The following is a 19,355-nucleotide window of genomic DNA, read 5'->3' as shown; positions in this document are numbered from 1 at the left end:
CTCTTGGCAGAGGCCAGGTTAGATGTGTGGTGTGTATGAAGCTTTGAATATCTGGGTGATAGCACTCTATGTGGATGATACACATTTTTTCTCCCCTTGGCTTAGAGTAACTAGACTGGGAAACAGGGAGAAAGGAGGACATTTGGGTGGAGTGTTAGGAGTCCCCAAGACCACTTCCAGGTGCAGTGATTTGCTAGGAGGTCTCACAAGACTCACATGTAATTGTACTCACAGCTCTGATATTTTACAGTCAAAGGATACAAAGTAAAATCAGCAAAGAGAAGAGGCATGGGACAAAGTTGGAGGAAACCAGGCACAAGATTTCAAGAGTCCTCTCCCATTGGTGTCACATGCGATGTGCTCAGTTCCCCCAGCAAGGGATTGTAATATTTGTAAAATGTTGTCAACCAGGGAAGCTTATTAGAGACTCAGTGCCCATCGTTTTTACTGAGGACGGTCAGAGAGGCACCCCTTGACTTAGCATGTACCCAAATTCTAGACTCCTAGAAGGAAAGCAGGGGCTCAGCATAAAGCAGTATGTTTCGTACAAACTGTCTAGGCACCATGAGCTCCTCTTACCGTTTCTGGGACTGGAACTCTCCCGAAACCCAAGCTCTCAGCTGCAGGCCAATGGCCAGCCTTGTAAGGCCTTTCTAAGGAGAGCAGTCAGGCCTGCTATGTTAACTCCTTTCTGCACAGATATGGATGGAATACTTGTTGAGTAATCTTAAATACCTTGTTTTTGAATTCTCAGTTAGTTTGTGAGGTAGTTGGGGATGATTTAGGTTTTTGGAAGAAGGAGGTTGGGATCAGAGTCTGGTTCCTGAGAACTCCAGTGATTCTGTGTAGCCTGGATTAGAGAGACAGTGGAGGGCAGGAGGCTGCTTGCCAGAGTCCGAGAATGATGTGGCCTGCATTTAGGGTGAAAAGGGAGCAGTTATCATAGAAAGGAAAAAGGATTGGACATAGCAGTAATTTGGAAGAGAGGAGTGGAAGACACTCACTCAGCCTTCTACAACCTAAGAAAGAACCATTTATCATCTGTACACACTTATTGAGCAACTGTTGGGTTTGGTGTGCTTTTAGGTCCTTGGGAAGAGACGTTAAATGTCGCCCCTGACTTTGAGATGCTTATGATTAAGATGGGAAATAGTGCATATACAAGAAAAGTGATTCAGCATGCCACCCGGCAAGGGAACGGTACAGACATTCATATATATGTGCCTTCCTACAGGTGAATGACCTGAGGTGACTCTATGTGCTGGGGGAATGGATTTCAAAATCATACACAAACAGGAGCTAACTAAAACCACCCAGCCATTCCTTATAAGGGAAAATATAAAAGAGAAGGATGGTCTTGAACTGAGCTGTGATGAGGATTTGGAACATAAGGGCATGAGAGAGAGAAGCTGGCACAGGGTGTGAGTGAAAGGAAATGCCGGGCAGGAGGTAGGAGAGGAGGTGGTGTCCTGCAAATAAGGCCTGCCCCTAGGAGAGGCCAGCACGCCTGCCCAGAGCTCTGTGGGAACGGGAAGAGGTCCTCAGAGACCATTTACTTTAACAGAAGCTTCCAGGATCAGATAGGGAGGTAGTGGCAAGCAAGCGAAGGGGCAGGCTGTTCAGGCTGGTCAACCTTAATTGAACGTCTTTTATGTACCAGCAAATTACTAGGGTTGGGTTGGCGTTTCCAAAATGTGTTAGGTATAACACTGGTGCTATGCAAGATGGTTTTAGGTAGTACTAGGATGAGCTATTTAAAAACATATAATAGTTTAATGGTAACAGGCTTTTCTAGTGTGTCATTGCCTCATCACTGGTCTGAGCTTCCGGCTCCTCGTCTGTGAAATGAAGACCGGCTCTGCCTCCTGGTGCTGTGGGGAGGGTCAGCCCATGTGTCCAAGTGCCCATGAGCCTGAGGGTCACACAGAGGTCTTGGCATGTGGCGAGAGCTCAACCACATAATTGCTAATTATGGCAGCAACAGAGGATGTGAATAATTCAAAATGGGATTAAAACAAATATAAGATATAAACAATACACTCCAGTTTATGTACAATGGCTGTGACTGAGATGAGTGTCATACAAATTTTCAAGTTATTTAACATAAAGCAATATCTAATTTCTAAGCTATTAAAACAATTCAATTCAATGATTAAAAACAATGCTAACTAGCTTTATCAAAACCTATGACTTTCACAGATATTATTGTTAGAATAAATGAAAGAAGGTATATTTTAAATGCATTTTTAAAAAAATTTGAAACAATTATGAGCTTAAAGAAAAGTTGCAACTTTTTCCCCTAAACTGTTCAAAAGTAAGCTGCCAATCTGATTCCCCACTACCTCTAAATAATTTAGTGTGTACTTCCTACAATGAGGATATTCTCCCGCAGAATCAGAATACAATCATTAAAATCAGGAAATACTAAGATACTTTATTACCATCTAATCCCCAGACCCCATTCCGATTTTACCAGTTGTCCCAGTAACGTCCTTTAGAACAAAAGGATCCAGTTCAGGATCATGGTTGGCGTTTGGTTGCCCTGAATCGTTAGCCCCATTCTGTCTGGAACAGTTCCTCAGCCTTTCCTTGACTCCCATGACTTTGTTGACTCTGAAGATTACAGCCCAGTTATTTTATAAAATTTGGATTTGTCTGGTGGTGCCTCATGTTAAGATTCCTCTTTGGCAGCAGTGTCACAGATGTGGTGCTGTGCTCTTCTCGCTGAATCCCAGTGGGTTGTGTTCATGATGCTGTTCACTCTGATCACTCGGGTTAGGGTGGTGTCTGCCAGGCTTTCCCACTGTGAAGTTACCCTTTTCCCCTTCATAATTAAGGGTTTTGTTGGGAGGTACTTTCAAACTAAGGAAATCTCCCATTCCTCATAAAACTTTCAATTTATTCACTTACTTATTTTTATCTGTATGGACCTGCCTTTTCCTATTTTAGTCAACGAATAACAATCCATTACTGTCATTATTTTGATAATTGTCTCCAAGTTGGTCAATGGAACCCCTTCTAGGGGCACTTCTGTCCTCTTGACATAGCCCTGTCATTCTTTGAGTTCTTTCTTGCTTTATGGCATACGATATTCTATGTTTTTTTGCTCCAGCCTTGGAAACAGTCATTTTCCCAAAGAGCCCTGGTACCTTTTAGTGGGAAATGGTATTTAGTGGCCAAGATCTGGGTGTTAGGTATTCCCTAGGTGTTCTCACTGTTCCTGTTCTTTCAGTGGACAGAGCTAGGGAGTCCATGTATGTATATACAGTGTGTATGTATATGTATATACGTGTGCACCTCTACACATACACATTTACATCTGTGTTTCTCTCTCTGTCTCTATGTGGAAAACCATGAGTTTACACCAGTACTCCAATTGCAGTCCAACTTTCCATGGTTCATTCTAAAGTTTTCATCTTTTCCATGTCTGTACCACTCTTCTCTGACATTACCCTTAATATTTTTACTTATTTTATCAATCCCCCTGGTATATAGCCAATCTTCTGTCTTTCCCGCCATCTCTACCCCTTCATGGGCTCAGACCCCTTGCTCCAGGCATCCCAACATGTAGTCGCCTTCCCCGTCCTGCGTGGGCTCATGATGGGCTACCCCTCTCCCCAACGTGGTTGCTGCCCTCTCACCCTCCTTGGGCCCTGGTGCCCACACTTAGCTGTCTGTCCATGGGACACATTTGTTACTGAACTTGGGCTCTGATCTCCCAGGGTGGTCTTTCCCTGTTCCCCCTGCACGGACACACCCTCTTCACTCTGCGGGGGGCCTGGTGCCCTGTCCTGGGCCACACGGCTGCCTCTCCCCACCACTGGCACAATGTCCCTTGTTCTGCTTCTCTTAATGCAATGACTTTAGTAATGGATTCATTGTTCAGGAAGGGCAGACATCTAAATTGCAAAGAAATGAGTGACTTTAGAGAAAGGTGCTAAGTAAATAATTGGACTGGTATCATGTGGAGTTGGCAAAAATTTTGAGCAAAATGGTGAATGACTGAGATTTGTGGAACACCAGGCTAAGTGATGGCATTTTTAAAACACAAAATAAAACAATAATAATAATAAAAAAAAAAACTAGAGATACTAGTTGAGGCTTGAAAATGGAGGAAGGAGCATTCCACGTTCTTTTTCTTATAATTGTCTAAAGGCATCATCTTTTTTTCCCCTAGGTTTCATTTTATGAGGAAGAACGGAATATATTATCTCAGAGCACAAGTCCTTGGATCCCCCAGTTACAGTATGCCTTTCAGGACAAAAATAACCTTTATCTGGTGAGTCTTTACATTGATCGCTATGAAATCAGTCTAGTGCTGTGCGACACAGATATCGTAGTCATCAGTTGGAATGTGGCCCTCGCCCAGACCGTCCAGGACATGTTGTGTTCATTCACTTTCTCTCCTGACTTTGAGAAGTTCCCCACCCCTCCTTGTTCTGAAGATTAGGGATTCTAAAGATTAAGAAACAGCCCCATTATTGTGGGGAATTGTAACTGTGGCTTAAAGGGCAATAACAAGAAGTCGTTTATTTGGGAATGGTCTGTTGCCTTTAATAGAATATTGCTTTATCTTTAAAAAAATGAGATAATGCATGCTGGTTATAAAGAAATGCAAAGACTGCAGAAATGTGTCAAGTAGAAGGGAAAGTCCTCTGTCTTCCTTCCCTAGGGAAATAAATGTTAATGTCAGCGTATATTTTTTCTGACTCTTTACTGTGCCCAGTGGGGAAAAACATCTGTCTGTATGTATAACACAGCTATCAAGTTTGCCCTGCAAAAACAGCATGTTATTCTTTGCTCTGTTCTTCAGCTTGCCTCTTGTCTTTCATCCACTTGTCCCAGGCATCCTTATGTGTTAGTTCACACACATCTACCTCATTCTTTAGAAAGGTGGCATCGTGTTCTCTGACGTGCATATAGCATAATTTACAGAAAGTCAAAGTTTATTTTGGAGCTTGGTTTAATCTCTGGGTGATTTATGTTCCTCAATTAAGAAAGTATATCCTAGAAACAATTTTTGTTCCTGATTTAACCCTTAAAAAACAAGACTATCCCATTGCCTTGAATGGAGATAGACTTTTTTTTTTTAAATTCAGTTTTATTAAGATATATTCACATACCATAGTCATCCATGGTTTACAATCACACTACCATCATACAGTTGTGCATTCATCACCGCAATCAATTTTTGAATATTTCCTTACACCAAAAAGAATAAAAAAAAGAATAAAAAAATTAAAGTAAAAAAGAACACCAAAATCATTCCACCCCCCTCCCCCATCCCATCCTATTTTTCATTTAGTTTTTGTCTCCATTTTTCTTCTCATCCATCCATCCATACACTGGGTAAAGGAGTGTGAGCCACAAGGTTTTCACAATTCCACTGTCATACCATGTAAGTTGCATAGTTATATAATCGTCTTCAAGAATCAAGGCTACTGGGTTGCAGTTCCCCTGATAAGCTGTGCTCTAAGATTCAATTATCAGAGATTACACATTATAGTTAGTCCATATTGGTGAGGCATTATAAAGTTTGTCTTTTCATTTCTGGTGTACTCACTCAAAATGCTATCCACCAAATCCATTCACCTCGTTGAGTGTCTAACAGTTTCACTCCTTCTCGCAGTTGCTCAGTATTCCATTGTATGCATACACCACAGTTCACCATTCTGTTCATCAGTTGATGTACCCTTAGGCCGCCTCCATCCATTGCAAATCGTGAATACTGCTGCCATACACAGCAGTGTGCAAATGTCTATTTGTGAACCTGTTCTCATATCTTCCAAATATATACCCCATAATGAGGTTGCAGGACCTTATGGCACCCACATGCATAGTTTCTTGTGGAACCACTACACTGTTCTCCAGATAGGCTACATCATTCTACTTCCCCACCAATGGTAAATAGGTACATCCCTCTCTCCATATTTTCTCCAGCAATTTTATCCCTGTTTATATTTTCCCCTGCAATTTTATAGAGATATATCCACATCCATACAATCACCTAGTGATCAATTGTCTGTAGATGTGAGAGTCTAGTTCTGAACACTCAATTCGATTTTGTTGGCCAGTATATCTAACCTTATGCCAGTACCATGCTGTTTTGATCACTGTAGCTTTGTAATATATTTCAAAGTCAGATAGTGTGAGACCTCCCACTTCGTTCGTTCCTCTTTCGCAAGATGTTTTTGGCTATCCGGGGCACCTTGCCCTTCCAAATAAATTTGGTTATTGGGTTATTGGTTTTTCTATTTCTGCGAAGTAAGTTGTTGGGATTTTAATTGGTATTGCATTGAATCTATAAATTTGTTTAGGTAGAATTGACATCTTAACTATATTTACTCTTCCAATCCATGAACATGGTATGTTCTTCCTTTTTTTTTGGTCCTGTTTGATTTCTTTTAGGAGTTTCTTGTAGTTTTCTCTGTATAGTGGCCTTGGTTGAGTTAATTCCTGAATACTTGATTCTTTTTGTTGCTATTGTAAATAAAATTTTTTTCTTGATTTCCTCCTCTTGTTGCACATTACTTGTGTATAGGAACGCTACAGATTTTTGCATGTTGATCTTGTTATCTGCCACTTTGCTGTATTCATTGATTAGTTCTAGTAGCTTTGCTGGATTTTCTATATATAGGATCATGGCATCTGCAAACAGTGAAAGTTTTACTTCTTCCTCTCCAATTGGGATGCCTTTTGTTTCTTTTTCTTGCCTCATTGCTCTAGCTAGAACTTCCAGCACAATGTTGAATAACGATGGTGACAGTGGGTATCCCTGTCTTGTTCCTTATCTTGGAGGGAAAGCTTTCAGTCCTTCCCCATTGAGTATGATGTTAGCTGTGGGTTTTTCATATATTACCTTTATCATATTGAGAAAGTTCCCTTCTATTCCTATCCTTTGAAGTATTTTCATCAAGAAAGGATGTTGAATTTTGTCAAATACCTTTTCTGCATTGACTGAGATGATCATGTGGTTCTTCTACTTTTTTTTTTTTAAATTCAGTTTTATTGAGATATAGTCACATACCATACAGTCATCCATGGTGTACAATTACGTGTTCACAGTACCATCATATAGTTGTGCATTCATCACCACAATCAATTTCTGAACATTTTCTTACACCAAAAGTTTCTTCTGCTTTGATTTATTGATGTGGTATATTGTATTAATTGATTTTCTTATGTTGAACCAGCCTTGCATATCCGGAATAAATCCCACCTGGTCATGGTGTATAATTCTTTTAATGTGCTGCTGAATTTGATTTGCGAGTATTTTGTTGAGGATTTTTGCATCTGTATTCATTAAAGTGATTGGCCTATAATTTTCTTTTTTCGTAGTAGCTTTGTCTAACTTTGGTATTAGTGTGATGTTGGCTTCATAGAATGAGTTAGGTAGCTTTCCCTCTTCAATTTTTTGAAGAGTTTGAGCAGGATTGGTACTAATTCTTTCTTGAATGCTTGGTATAATTCACATGTGAAGCCATCTGGTCCTGGGCTTTTCTTTTTTGGGAGCTTTTTGATGCCTGACTCAATCTCTTTACTTTTGATTGGATTGCTGAGGTCGTCTATTTCTTCTTGAGTCAATGTTTATTCATGCTTTTCTAGAAGTTGTCTATTTTGTCTAAGTTGTCTAGTTTATTAGCATATAGTTGCTTGTAGTATCTTCTCATTATCTCCTTTATTTCTGCGGGGTCAGTAGTATGTTTCCTTTCCCATTTCTGATTGTATTTATTTGCATCTGCTCTCTTTTTTTTTTTTAGCCTAGCTAAGAGTTCATCGATTTTCTCAGGTAGCCAGCTGCTGCTTTTGTTGATTTTCTCTATTGTTTTCCTGTTCTCAATTTGATTTATTTCTGCTCTAATATTTGTTATTTCTTTCTTTCTGTTTGCTTTGGGGTTAGTTTGCTGTTCTTTAGTTTCTCCAGATGAACAGTTGATTCCTCAATTTTTGTTCTCACTTCTCTTTTACTATGGGCATTTAGGGTGATGAATTTTCCTCTCAGCATCGCCTTTGCTGCATCCTGTATGTTTTGATATGTTGTGTTTTCATTGTCATTTGCCTTGAGGTATTTACTAATTTCTCTTGTAAATTCTTCCTTTACCCACTGGTTTTCTAAGAGTGTGTTGTTTAGCCTCCATATGTATTTGTGGATTTTATGACCTTCTGCCTATTATTTATTTCCAACTTCATTCCATTATGATCCGAGAAGGTGTTTTGTATAATATCGATATTTTTAAATTTGTTGAGACTTGCTTTGTGACCCTAGAGAATGTTCCATGAGCACTTGAGAAAAATGTGTATCCTGCTGTTGTGGGGTGTAGTGTTCTATAAATTCTGTCAAATCTAATTCATTTATTGTACAAATCGACATCTCTGTTTTCTTATTGATCCTTTGTCTCAATGTTCTATCCATTGATGAGAGCAGTGTATTGAAGTCTCCTGCTATTATTGTAGAGGTGTCTACTTCTCCTTTCAGTGTTTGCCTTATGTATTTTGGGGCACTCTGGCTTGTTGCATAATATTTGTGATTGTTACATTTTCTTGATGAATTGATCCTTTTATTAATATGTAGTGTCCTTCTTTGTCTCTTTTAACTACTTTACTTTTGAAGTCTAATTTGTTAATTTAGCTACTCCCATTTTTTTGTTTGTTGTTTGCATGAAATATCTTTTTTTAACCTTTCACTTTAAGCCAATTTTTGTCCTGTTGTGTAAAGTGAGTTTCTTGTAGACAGCATATAGATGGGTCTTGTTTTTTTAATCCATTCTGCCAGGCTATGTCTTTTTATCGGGGAGTTTAATCCATTAACATTTAGTGTTATTACTGTAAGGGCAGTACTTTCTTCTACCATTTTGTCTTTTGGATTTTATATGTCATATCTTATTTTTTTCTCTCCTTTTACACTTCCTGATAGTCTTCATTTCTACACTCTTCTCCATACCTCTCTCTCCTGTCTTTTCCTGTTAGCCTGTAGCACTCCCTTTAATATTTCTTGTAGTGCCGGTCTCTTATTTACAAACTCTCTCAGTCCCTGTTTGTCTGAAAATATTTTAATCTCTCCCTCATTTTTGAAGGACAGTTTTGCCAGATATAGAATTCTTGGTTGGCAGTTTTTCCCTTTAAGTATCTCAAATATATCATACTACTGCCTTCTCGCCTCCGTGGTTTCTGCAGATAAATGTGTACATAGTCTTATCAATCTTCCTTGTATGTGATGGATCACTTTTCTCTTGATGCTTTCAGAATTCTTTCTTTTTCTTTGACATTGGGAAATCTGATCAGTAAGTGTCTTGGAGTAGGTCTTGTTGTGATCTATTCTGCTTGGGGTATGCTGTACTTCTTAAATCTGTAAATTTATGTCCTTCATAAGAGTTGGAAAATTTTCACTGATTATTTCTTCTATTATTCTTTCCCTTCTCTTCTCCTTCTGGGACACCCATAACATGTATATTTGTGTGCTTCACGTTGTCATTCAGCTCCCTAAGACCGTGCTCATATTTTTCCATTGTTTTCCCTACCTGTTCTTTTGTGTGTATGAATTAAAATGTCCTGTCTTCCAGTTCACTGTTCCTTTCTTCTGCCTGTTCAGATCTACTGTTGTATGCCTCCATTGTGTTCTTCATCTCTTCTGTTGTGTCCTTCATTCCCATAAGTTCTGCCATTGGAGATAGACTTTTACAGAGGCTCACATAAAAAAAAAAAAAAAAAGAACAGAGAGACAGAGTCCCATCTGCCTTGAACTTCCATGGGGCATTTTCTTGGTGACTTCCCTGTCTTTATTTCTGATGTTGAATGAACAGTTTACGTGCCTTGATTGCCTGTTATTGGGAAGCCCAGGTGCCTGGACAGACATTACTCCAGCACTGCCCATGCCTTCTGGGCCAGGATGTTCTCGCACGAATGCAGAGGGATGCTGGCCTTGTACTGACCACAGGCTTCTTTCAGGATGTCTACACCACATCTCTGAAACATTCCTTTCCTTGAATATCATCTTAGAAATGTCAAGCCCTCATCTTCACAAATGACCTAGGACCTTTGCTGCATAGTGTGACATTTGCCTTGTGGTCTCTGTATCCTGTGAAGCCCTCACATTTGGGTATAGTAACAGGCCTTTTCTTTTATTCTCAGAGAACTTCCCTTGAAACAGCAGGGTTTTTTGTTTTTGTTTGATTATTTTTTATTGTTTTAGGTATTTTAATTGGAGCTCTTGAAGAGATTTAGAACACCAATTCATGATTTCAGATCACAGGCAGTCCTAGAGCCAGGAAGGGCTCTGACTTTTGGCAGAAGTTGACAGTCCACAGTTTTCTGGTAGGCCTTGCACTTGCCCTGTGAGCTTGCATTTCTCTTCCTTTGAGTTGAAGAGCTCACCTTTTGGATATCTAGCCTCATGCAGCTTCTTCTAGGAAATAAACATTGTTGAGATGCTTGCGGATTTTCACACCATCAAGGTCAATTTTGGTAGAGGTGACAACAACAAATTGGGTGTGTTGTTTATAAAGGAACTCAGTTGAGGGAGAGTGGTTGGTATGTGTGGCTAAGAACTGCTTAGCTGCTTTAGAGAAACTACCTGCTTGCCTCCCTGAGGATGACAGGACCGGCCTCGTTAGTGATGCTCACTCAGTTTTCATTATGTTTTGGTTGTAGTTGTGTGGTTGTGTGTGTGTGTGTGTGTGTGTGTGTGTGTTAAAGCCTCGGTAGTTTTCAAAGCGTGTCTTCAGGAGGGTAATATGTGGGAAGTTTGAGACTTTTAACCACTTTGGTGTACCCGTTCTTATTACTGTCAACTGGCCTTGTCATGGTAGTAAGAACCTTCCTTTTCTTTTTCTTTTTAATCATGGATTTAGCTGCCTTGGACTTCCAGTTAAATATGGCTTTCCTGGGAATACCTGCTGGTTCCTCTGGCCAGGACAAGCTCTTGGCTGCAGGGCCTTCTTTTTCTTGGGTTTTGTGGCAGTGGGGCTTCCCTCTTGACCTTGCCGCAGTTATCGGCATCCTTACCTTCATGACTGTCTTCTCCATTTTTTTTACCCACCGTCTTGCAAGGTGGGAAAGAGCTTGAGGTGACTGTTTTCTGGGGTTCTTGTGGCCTCAGCACATTGATACCTGCGTGCAATGACATTTTTTGCGCCCTTCTTTTAGTGACTCAATTGGGTATCACTATTGGGATCTTGTAGCTGTTTTCTTGTCTGCATTCTCTTCTGAGGTATTTCAGTACTTTGGAGTAAAACAATTGCTGAGAGCATAATTTTCATATAAAAACCCAAACTTAACATAGGAATTAAGATATGACTATAGATCCACCATCCCTTGTCTGCATTTCTGAAACAGCCAGCACTCTGTAAAACCTGAAGTTGGCAGCAAAACTTGAGTGGAACTCTGCTTATGGCAGAACCCTGACCCAAACTGTCTTGAGTGTTTACAGTGTTTATTCATTCCCTTTGCTGTGAATATTCATACGTCTTGCTGCAAAATTATGGAGTGATGCCCTGGACCCTATTGAGGGTGCTATGTGTAATATATAGTAAATGCACCATTTTACCTTTCTAAAATCTGAGGAATTCTAAATTTGGAACCACATTGTTCTGCAAGATAAGGGGATTGTGGATCTATATTGGCATTGTAACCTTAAGAAATTCCATTGTACCCACTGGCCACTTAGAGATCATTAAACCTGTGAAGTTGGCGGCAATTTACATACCAAGGTATGCTCCCCTGGCAGTTGAAGATTAATTTGTAATGTAAGTGCACTTTAACTGAAGCTAACATTTTAAATCAATGGGGAAAGAAGGGATTCACCTTCTCTATCTCTCCAAGCTGTCTCTTCTTTCCAGTCCTGCTTCTTCTGTGTGGGTTTAGGCCGTTACCCTCTCTTGCCTGCTTTTTTCAGATACTCTCCTAAGTGTTCTCCCTGCCTTCTGTCTTGCCTTCCCCCCAGGTCTTCTACACACTGCAGCCAGAGTTAAAACCCTTCTAGACTCCCTGCTGCCCTCTGGATGATGTTCAGATCCTTCCACGTGGCTTCCAAGGCCTTTCTTGCATGTGTCCACAGCCTCCTGGCTTGTCATTTCTCTCCTTTCACTTTATGTTCATCCTGACCTTCCTTTATTTCTTTGAACTTGCCTCTGACCTTTGTGCATACTGTTCACTTTTACCCTTTACCTGTTTAACTCCTATTCCCTTTTTTGGGCTTGGGTCAGATGTCACTTCCTACAGAAACCCTTCCAAGACCCTCTAATTCTGGGATGGGTGCCCTCTGCTGTCCTCGTGGTGCCCATTCTTCCCCTTCACGGGTGGGTGTTGGTCTCCTCCACTAGGCTCCTTCCTCCATGAGGGGAGCAGTCATGTCTCCCAGTAGAGCTGCAGCAAGTAAATGCTTAAGAAATATTTACTGGATGAATGCATGAATAATTTCATAGACATTTGATTTGCATTCAAATTTACTTGTATTAAGGAAATTGTATCATGTTAGCAACATGAATTTTGCTCTCTTAAGTATGTAATTCAAGGTACACCCTTCGAGATTTTCAAAATTTGGAATGTAGTGCAAGGAAATTGAGCTTGGGTCCTTTGAAATTTTTTTTAATTAAATTCAGTTTTATTGAGATATAGTCTCATATCATATAGTCTTCCATGCTGTACAATCAACTGTTCATAGTACCATCATATAGTTATGCATTCATCACCCCAATCTATTATTGAACATTTTCGTTACACCAGAAGGAATCAGGATAAGAATAAAAAATAAAAGTATAAAAGAACACCCAAATCATCCTCCCCATCCCACCCTATTTTTTCATTTAGTTTTGCGTCCCCATTTTTCTACTCATCCATCCATACACTGGATAAAGGGAGTGTGATCCACAAGATTTTCACAGTCACAGTGTCACCCCTTGTAATCTACATTGTTATACAATCGTCTTTTAAGAGTCAAGGCTGCTGGGTTGGAGTTTGATAGTGTCAGTATTTACTTCTCACAGCTGGGCAATTTTGTGGGCAGTGTTTTCTTTCTGTGTAGGAAAAATTTGGAAGTGGGCTGTTCCCAGGCAGTGACCCCATGGCCTGTATAATCACCAGCCTCTGCCATTGTTGGGAGTCTGCAGAGAATTAATGAATACAACATCATCATTTATTTTAGTGAAATGTGGCAGTTTACGATAGTTTTGACTGCGAGACATGTGCTGTTTTGATCTCTCGGGTAAGATGATCTGGTTTTCCAGCATGTCTCAAAACTTGCCAGCGTGTTCGTGTGTTGCTACAGAAGCCAGGGTTTGGAAGCTGGCTGGCCATCAGAAGGAGGCTGTTGCTTGGAATATTCGTTCTTGTTTTGTTACTGCTCTTTGTTGGGTCTCGCCGGAGTCACTGGCCTTTTCAATGTCGGTTTTCCCATTGGTGAAATAAGATATTAGTACTTCTTATTGACCCCAATTCAATTGCTATTTATTTCCTTGGGGGGGGGGGTTCTTTAAGTTCTCCATGCTTTCAAAATAGTTGTTCTGTGTCTTGGTCTTTTGAGGCACCGTATATCAAGTGAGCGTGTTTAGAATTTTATCACTTTAGGGGCCACATTTTCATTATGCCCTGGTTTGCTGGACTCCACCCCCAGAGTTTCTGAGTCTGTGAGTCTGGGGTGGGGCCCAAGAATTTGCATTTCCAACTAATTCCCAGGTGAGGCTTCTGCTGTTCTGGGAGCCAGGCTTTGAAATCCATGTCCCGTAGTCTAGCGAAAGTTGATTTCTGGTTCCTGCCTCTTCCTTTGCCCCTCACGCACCTGAGATCCCTTCCCTCATCCTTCTAGTCCAAGGAATGGTACTTGCTGCCCTGCTGTCACTAGGCCCTGAGTGCTTTACCATCCCTTGTTTATTTCCTTTGACCCTGCCTATGCCTTTGTAAATAACTTAATTAATATCCCCTTAATTAATATCTTCATCTACCTAGTTTGAGTGGCTGTTGGTTTCTTGCCAAGACCCTGGCCGATTCAGGGCTCAGTAAGGATTTTTTGAATGGGGTGCATGAATCAGTCGGATTCATACTTTCTGAAATAAAGGGCCTTCTCTCTTTTACCTTGGTCACCTTCCCTTCGAGAAGATTAACTTAGGGTCTCTGCCAGGAGTCCCTTTGCTTGGAGGATTCCCCCCACCCCACCCCCAAAGATCAGGAATGCTGGGCCGAGCGTTGGATGATGCCATTATCACCGTTACATTTCCATGAACCTCTTAGTCATGCTGATCATAGTGCAAGCATTTCAAGGGGACGTTTCCAAGAGGTTGCCAGCACAGTGTGCTTCACGCAAATTGGAATAGAGTACTATAGAACTATTAAATATTCATGGCCCCATAAATGCATATACATGCATGCAGGCACGTGTGTGCATGGGTATGTAGATGTGTATGGACACAGTACACACACATACTCCTATTCTTCATTTCAAATGCAACACAACTGATGGAAATTGCCACCCTGTTAGTTGGGGGTATAGATGCAAACACCAACAGAGAAGCAGCTGCTCCTTCCAAACTGAACACATGTAAGATTTGCCCTTTCATTGGCATCTACAGCTGCTGCCATCAGAAGGGTCTGTCTCTGTTGGCCCGAAAGTCTTTGTTTTAAAAGAGCAAGTTCATTTCAGTTCCAAGCCAGGCTCATCTGTCAGCTGCTGTGCTTTCTCTGCCATCACAGTGATGCCCCATTGTTTAGGGCTGTTTCATTGTAGAGCTCTTTTCCTTCCTCCTTTGGTTACCTTGCCTTGGTGGTCATCATTTGGGTGACCTGCAGCTGTCCATTGTGTGCAGGATACCTGTCTCCTGTCCTTGCGAGGATGAAGGGTCATTGCTTCAGAGCTGGTGGACTGGGTATTTTCAGGCCTTGTTGGTCAGTGACCTCTCCATATGCAGAAAGGCTCCAGGGAGTCACTTAAAAAATGTAAGCAGCAGAAGCAGTGGCTGTACAAGGACACCACTGTCCTAGAAACTTATAATTTGGTTGGAGTTGGGAGCTACACAGTCTCCACAACCTCGTCAGCAGTGATTCCCCATACAGGGCTGGGCTAGCTGCATCAGAATCTCCCAGGAACCTCTTTGAAAAATGCAAATTCCTGGACCCCACCACGGAGCTTGATCTGTGAAGTCAAGAGTAGGTCCCTGGAACCCATGTTTTTAAAAAGCTCCCTAAGTGGCTGGAATGAGAAGGAGACATACTTTACCATTTTATACCTCTTAATTTTTTTAAAAAATATTTTCTCATTTCTCAAGAATGTCAGCTCCCTGAAGGCAGGGATATTTGTTTGTTTTATTCATCACTGTTTTCCTAATAATCTAGAACAGTGCTTGGCAAAAAGTAGGGACTCAAATAGTTGTCTGGATGAGTTTGGGTCTTACCCATTTTTACAAAGTGTTCCCTGGGGAGACAGGCTTGGGAAGCCCCACCCTAGACACTTGCCAGTCATCTTTGGGTTAGATGCCACATTTTGGGGGGAGATCAGTGCCTCACTGGGCATGTTTGAGTAGTTGAATTCGAGGACAGTCACACTTTTGGGCAAAACCAGATGTTGTGAATGGACTCTGGCACAGATTGGCTGGCGCCTGAATCTGTTCATTGTGTTCTGCTAATTCTGGTCTTTGGTTCACAGCAATCTTGGGGTATAAAGACTTGAAGACCCTTAATTTGTGACCTTTGTTGATGCTCTTGGAGCCTCTTGATTTGGTAACATTTTAAAAAGTCCAGAAGTGTTTCCTGAAAAGTCCTCGTTCTTTAATGTGTCTTCAAGCCGGACCACATGATGATCGATCAGTCTTGCGTCAGCCGTGCACACGGCATCTTCCCCAGGGCCCCATTTACACCAGATTGAGCAACCATGCCACAGGAAGATAGTTTGGGATAGGAATCATGCCCTGGGATAGCGACATTTACTTAGTCACTGCCTGAACTCCCTTCATCTAATGGTCTACAATTGTAATTTTCAATGGGGTAATCTGGATCTGTGTTGGTGAGTCAAGCTTGACGAGTTTCTTTGATAAGGACCCAGTCTATTTACAGGTTTGTCATTTAGTATGTCTATTTTGGCCACATGTTATGGGGCAGGCTGCCTAGCAGCTGTTCTGATTTTTGTTGCTTGTTTTCTCCACCAGCTCTGTTTTTTGCAGGATGATGCTTCCATGGAAAATTATTCAACTCCTGGAAAAGATTAATTTAGGCAGGGATTTTCAGCTCAGGAAATTGGATCTTTTGAGTAGGAGCAAAGAACAAATACCTTTTTGTCTTTTTAAGAGATTATTCTTATTTTATGAGCCATTTTACTGGTCATTACAAATAGAATCTTCATGAGTAGCTGCTAAATACAAAATAGTAGTAATCAATTTGTAAGCTCTTGAAAGTTGCCAGCAGTTCCTATGCATTTGGCTTTGTCAGCCTTAAACTTACAAGCTGTCCTGTTTTTTCACATCTTTAATAGAACCAGATTAGAAAATTTATAACTGCTTTTGGTGTCATAAATATGCATTGTTCTTATTTTAAGACATCTCAGTTCTAAAAGCAGAGTACTTCTGTTATTATCTGTGAAATTCTTTTTCTGTTGGATGGTTAAGACTTTTTTAATGGAAATATATATTTAAAATATATATGCAAAGTAGCATTCACCCACATAACTAGGGCCAGTGGAGAACCAGGTTGGGGAGAGTGGGTGAGGTTCAGGCAGCCAGGGGTTTCCTGTGGACTCCTGTAGGGCTGGGACAAGTAGCTTATATCTGCTGAGAGTTTGGGGGAAAGGAATATGCATTTTAGGTATTGCCCTTCTTAGGTGTTGGTATTCTTATTGGTTTATAAATCAATCTTTGGGGGGCACCTGCCAGTGCAAATGGAACCTTACTGTTCAAATGAAATTGTCCAGGATCGGATTGAGGGGCACGAGTAAGGTGCCAGGTGAATGAGGTGGACCCCCGAGTTACGTGGGGTCCTCAGAGAGAAAGGGTAAGTCACTGTCTCCTCCAGGGGTGTCTGGTTAAGAGATGACCTGGTGTTAAGCAGACTTCCTGGAGCCTTCCAGGGACCAGGCTGGCGCATTAGAGATATGAGCAGATGCTCCAGGTCTGGCTTGTCTAGAGCTTCCTTCCAATTCTGGACTAAAAGGAAACAGAAGTTTGGAGGATGATGCTGAGAAGTCACATCCCAGAATTGGCTTCCGGAATGCAGTAGTTTGAGAGACAGTGTTGTTTTAAAGAAGTTTGTTTAGATCTTGCCATTTTCCAGAAAGGACTCTAGACAACTTAAAAGATGTTTAAGGTGTGGCTAATAAAATGAAACTCAGATCAAAGGGCAGGGGGAGAACTCCATCAGGGTTAACGTGGGTGTGGCAATGGGCAGAATGGATCCCAGTTTTCTTGCCAGCCAGAGCAGAAAGGCGTGTGCGACCAGGGCAAGGAAAGGAACCGAGTGGCAGCCGAGGACCTCCTCTGGGGACCTAGTCCTACTTAATCCCCACTCAGTGCTGGGAGTAGTGGTCTTATCGCCATTCTACAGAGGGTGACCCTGAAAGCCAGAGAGAGGAAGTCACTAAGTTGAAGCCCCCTGACAACTGTCCTCCAAGCCGGGTGCTGACTCAGTAACATCACGCACAGTTGTCATAGAAAGGAGGAAGGGTTTCAATTCTTTGGGCAAAGTTTTTTGCTAATCAAAATTTTTACAGAGGCTTCGCTCTGTATTCTTCTTCTACATTTTTTTCCTATGTATGCCAACAGATGTAATAATTTTTTTTATCTCACAAAAAGGGGATCATACTTTATCCCACATAGGCTGTCACTTTATGTTATCAGGGACAGCTTTCCATGGCAGTATGAATAGGTCGAAACCATTCATTTTTAATATCTGCATCATATTCCATCATTTGGATATATCATGTTTTAGTTGGTCTATTGATGGATATTTGTGTGACTTTTAGTTTTTTTTCTTCTTGTTACAAGCAGTGCTGCAGTGACTATCTACTTATTTACCTGCAGACTATTTTAAAAGTACCTATAAAATAGTTAGAAGTGGAATTATGTGGTCAAAGGGCATATAGTAACATTTAAATTTTTTTAACAGAGATTCTGATTTCCTTCCACACTGACCATTAAAGGAAATGAGTGTATCACATTTATTGCTTGCTTCCCATACTCGGCTGGCTGCTGAAGGATGCAAGAGAGTTTGTTGCCCTCCAGGAATTTCCATCTACACTGTGTACCTAATCCTAGGGAATGTCTGGAGTGTCAACTGGTGTGGGTGGGTGAGTGGGTAGATTTAATTCAACTTTTCAAGCTTGCCTTGCAAACATTGTGCATGGTGTCTGGGACTAGTCTTTCATTACGTTGATTCTCTTGGGTAACGGATGTAATTTTCTTAGGGCACAGACCTCATCCTACATGACTTAGACTATGTCTCACACATCTTCATTGCTTTGTGAAGGCATTGTAATTATAACACGTCAGGCAGTATTTGAGGATCTAATCGAGGTGTTCCCTTTTTTCATTGTGGGAAGAATTAATGACTTTGGCGTTCTGTACAGGTCATGGAATATCAGCCTGGAGGGGACTTGCTGTCACTTCTGAATAGATATGAGGAACAATTAGATGAAAATATGATTCAGTTTTACCTGGCTGAACTGATTTTGGCTGTTCACAACGTTCATCAGATGGGATATGTACATCGGTAAGTGAGGCTCTGGTAGCGCACTGCGAATTTATCTGTATCACATAAGAGTATCTGCAGTAGGGTGCCTGGATAGATGATTTCAGAATCAGAATAGTGCTCCATCCAGTTTTTGCCCAGTCTTATCTGTAACTGGCTGAAAGTAAACTTTCCAAAATGATAGGCATTTCAGATTGTCCTTCAACAGTATCATAGATCTAGAATTGTAATGTTGTCACGTTTGCTAGCAAGATCTGTTAATGTAGCTAATAAGATTGGGCACCCTTGCACAGGTGCTTCGGTTATATGGTAGAAAGACCAAATGTGATTTACAGAAGGAACTGGCAAACCATGTAGGAGTGGGTGACCGTGAAGTTGTACTTAATTGTGCCCATAAGTGATTTACAAAGGCGTTCCACAAAATCCTCAGTCAATAAGTATTTCTTCACATCCTCACTCATCTGATGTTTTATGTGCCTCCGAGAACGTGGTGGTAATGGAACGATGGCTAGACCAGGAATTGTGAAATCTGAAATAGAGTCTTAGCTTTTCTACTGACCAGGCACGTGACGTTGAACAAGTCCTCTAGCTATTTTGCCCCTTAGTTTTTGTAATATAAAATGTGTGTCTCTAGGAGATACATCTGATGACATGTAATCCATCTGATAACATGCTTTTATTTTCTTCTCCTTTTTTAA

General features: G+C 41.0%; 1 protein-coding gene across 6 annotated transcripts in view; it reads left to right on the top strand.

The window, feature by feature from the left end:
* Nucleotides 1–19,355, top strand: part of CIT (citron rho-interacting serine/threonine kinase) — a 176,586-nt gene that overhangs the window by 18,195 nt on the left and 139,036 nt on the right. For all 6 annotated transcript variants that reach the window (XM_037816693.1, XM_037816692.1, XM_037816691.1 and 3 more), the window contains exons 5-6: nucleotides 4,178–4,279; nucleotides 18,536–18,678. In XM_037816693.1, coding sequence (XP_037672621.1) covers nucleotides 4,178–4,279; nucleotides 18,536–18,678 — 245 coding nt within the window. The remainder of the gene's footprint in view (nucleotides 1–4,177; nucleotides 4,280–18,535; nucleotides 18,679–19,355) is intronic.

Source organism: Choloepus didactylus, chromosome 23, assembly GCF_015220235.1.
Source record: "Choloepus didactylus isolate mChoDid1 chromosome 23, mChoDid1.pri, whole genome shotgun sequence".
NCBI classification, from domain to species: domain Eukaryota; kingdom Metazoa; phylum Chordata; class Mammalia; order Pilosa; family Megalonychidae; genus Choloepus; species Choloepus didactylus.
This window is presented reverse-complemented; position numbering and strand designations above follow the sequence as displayed.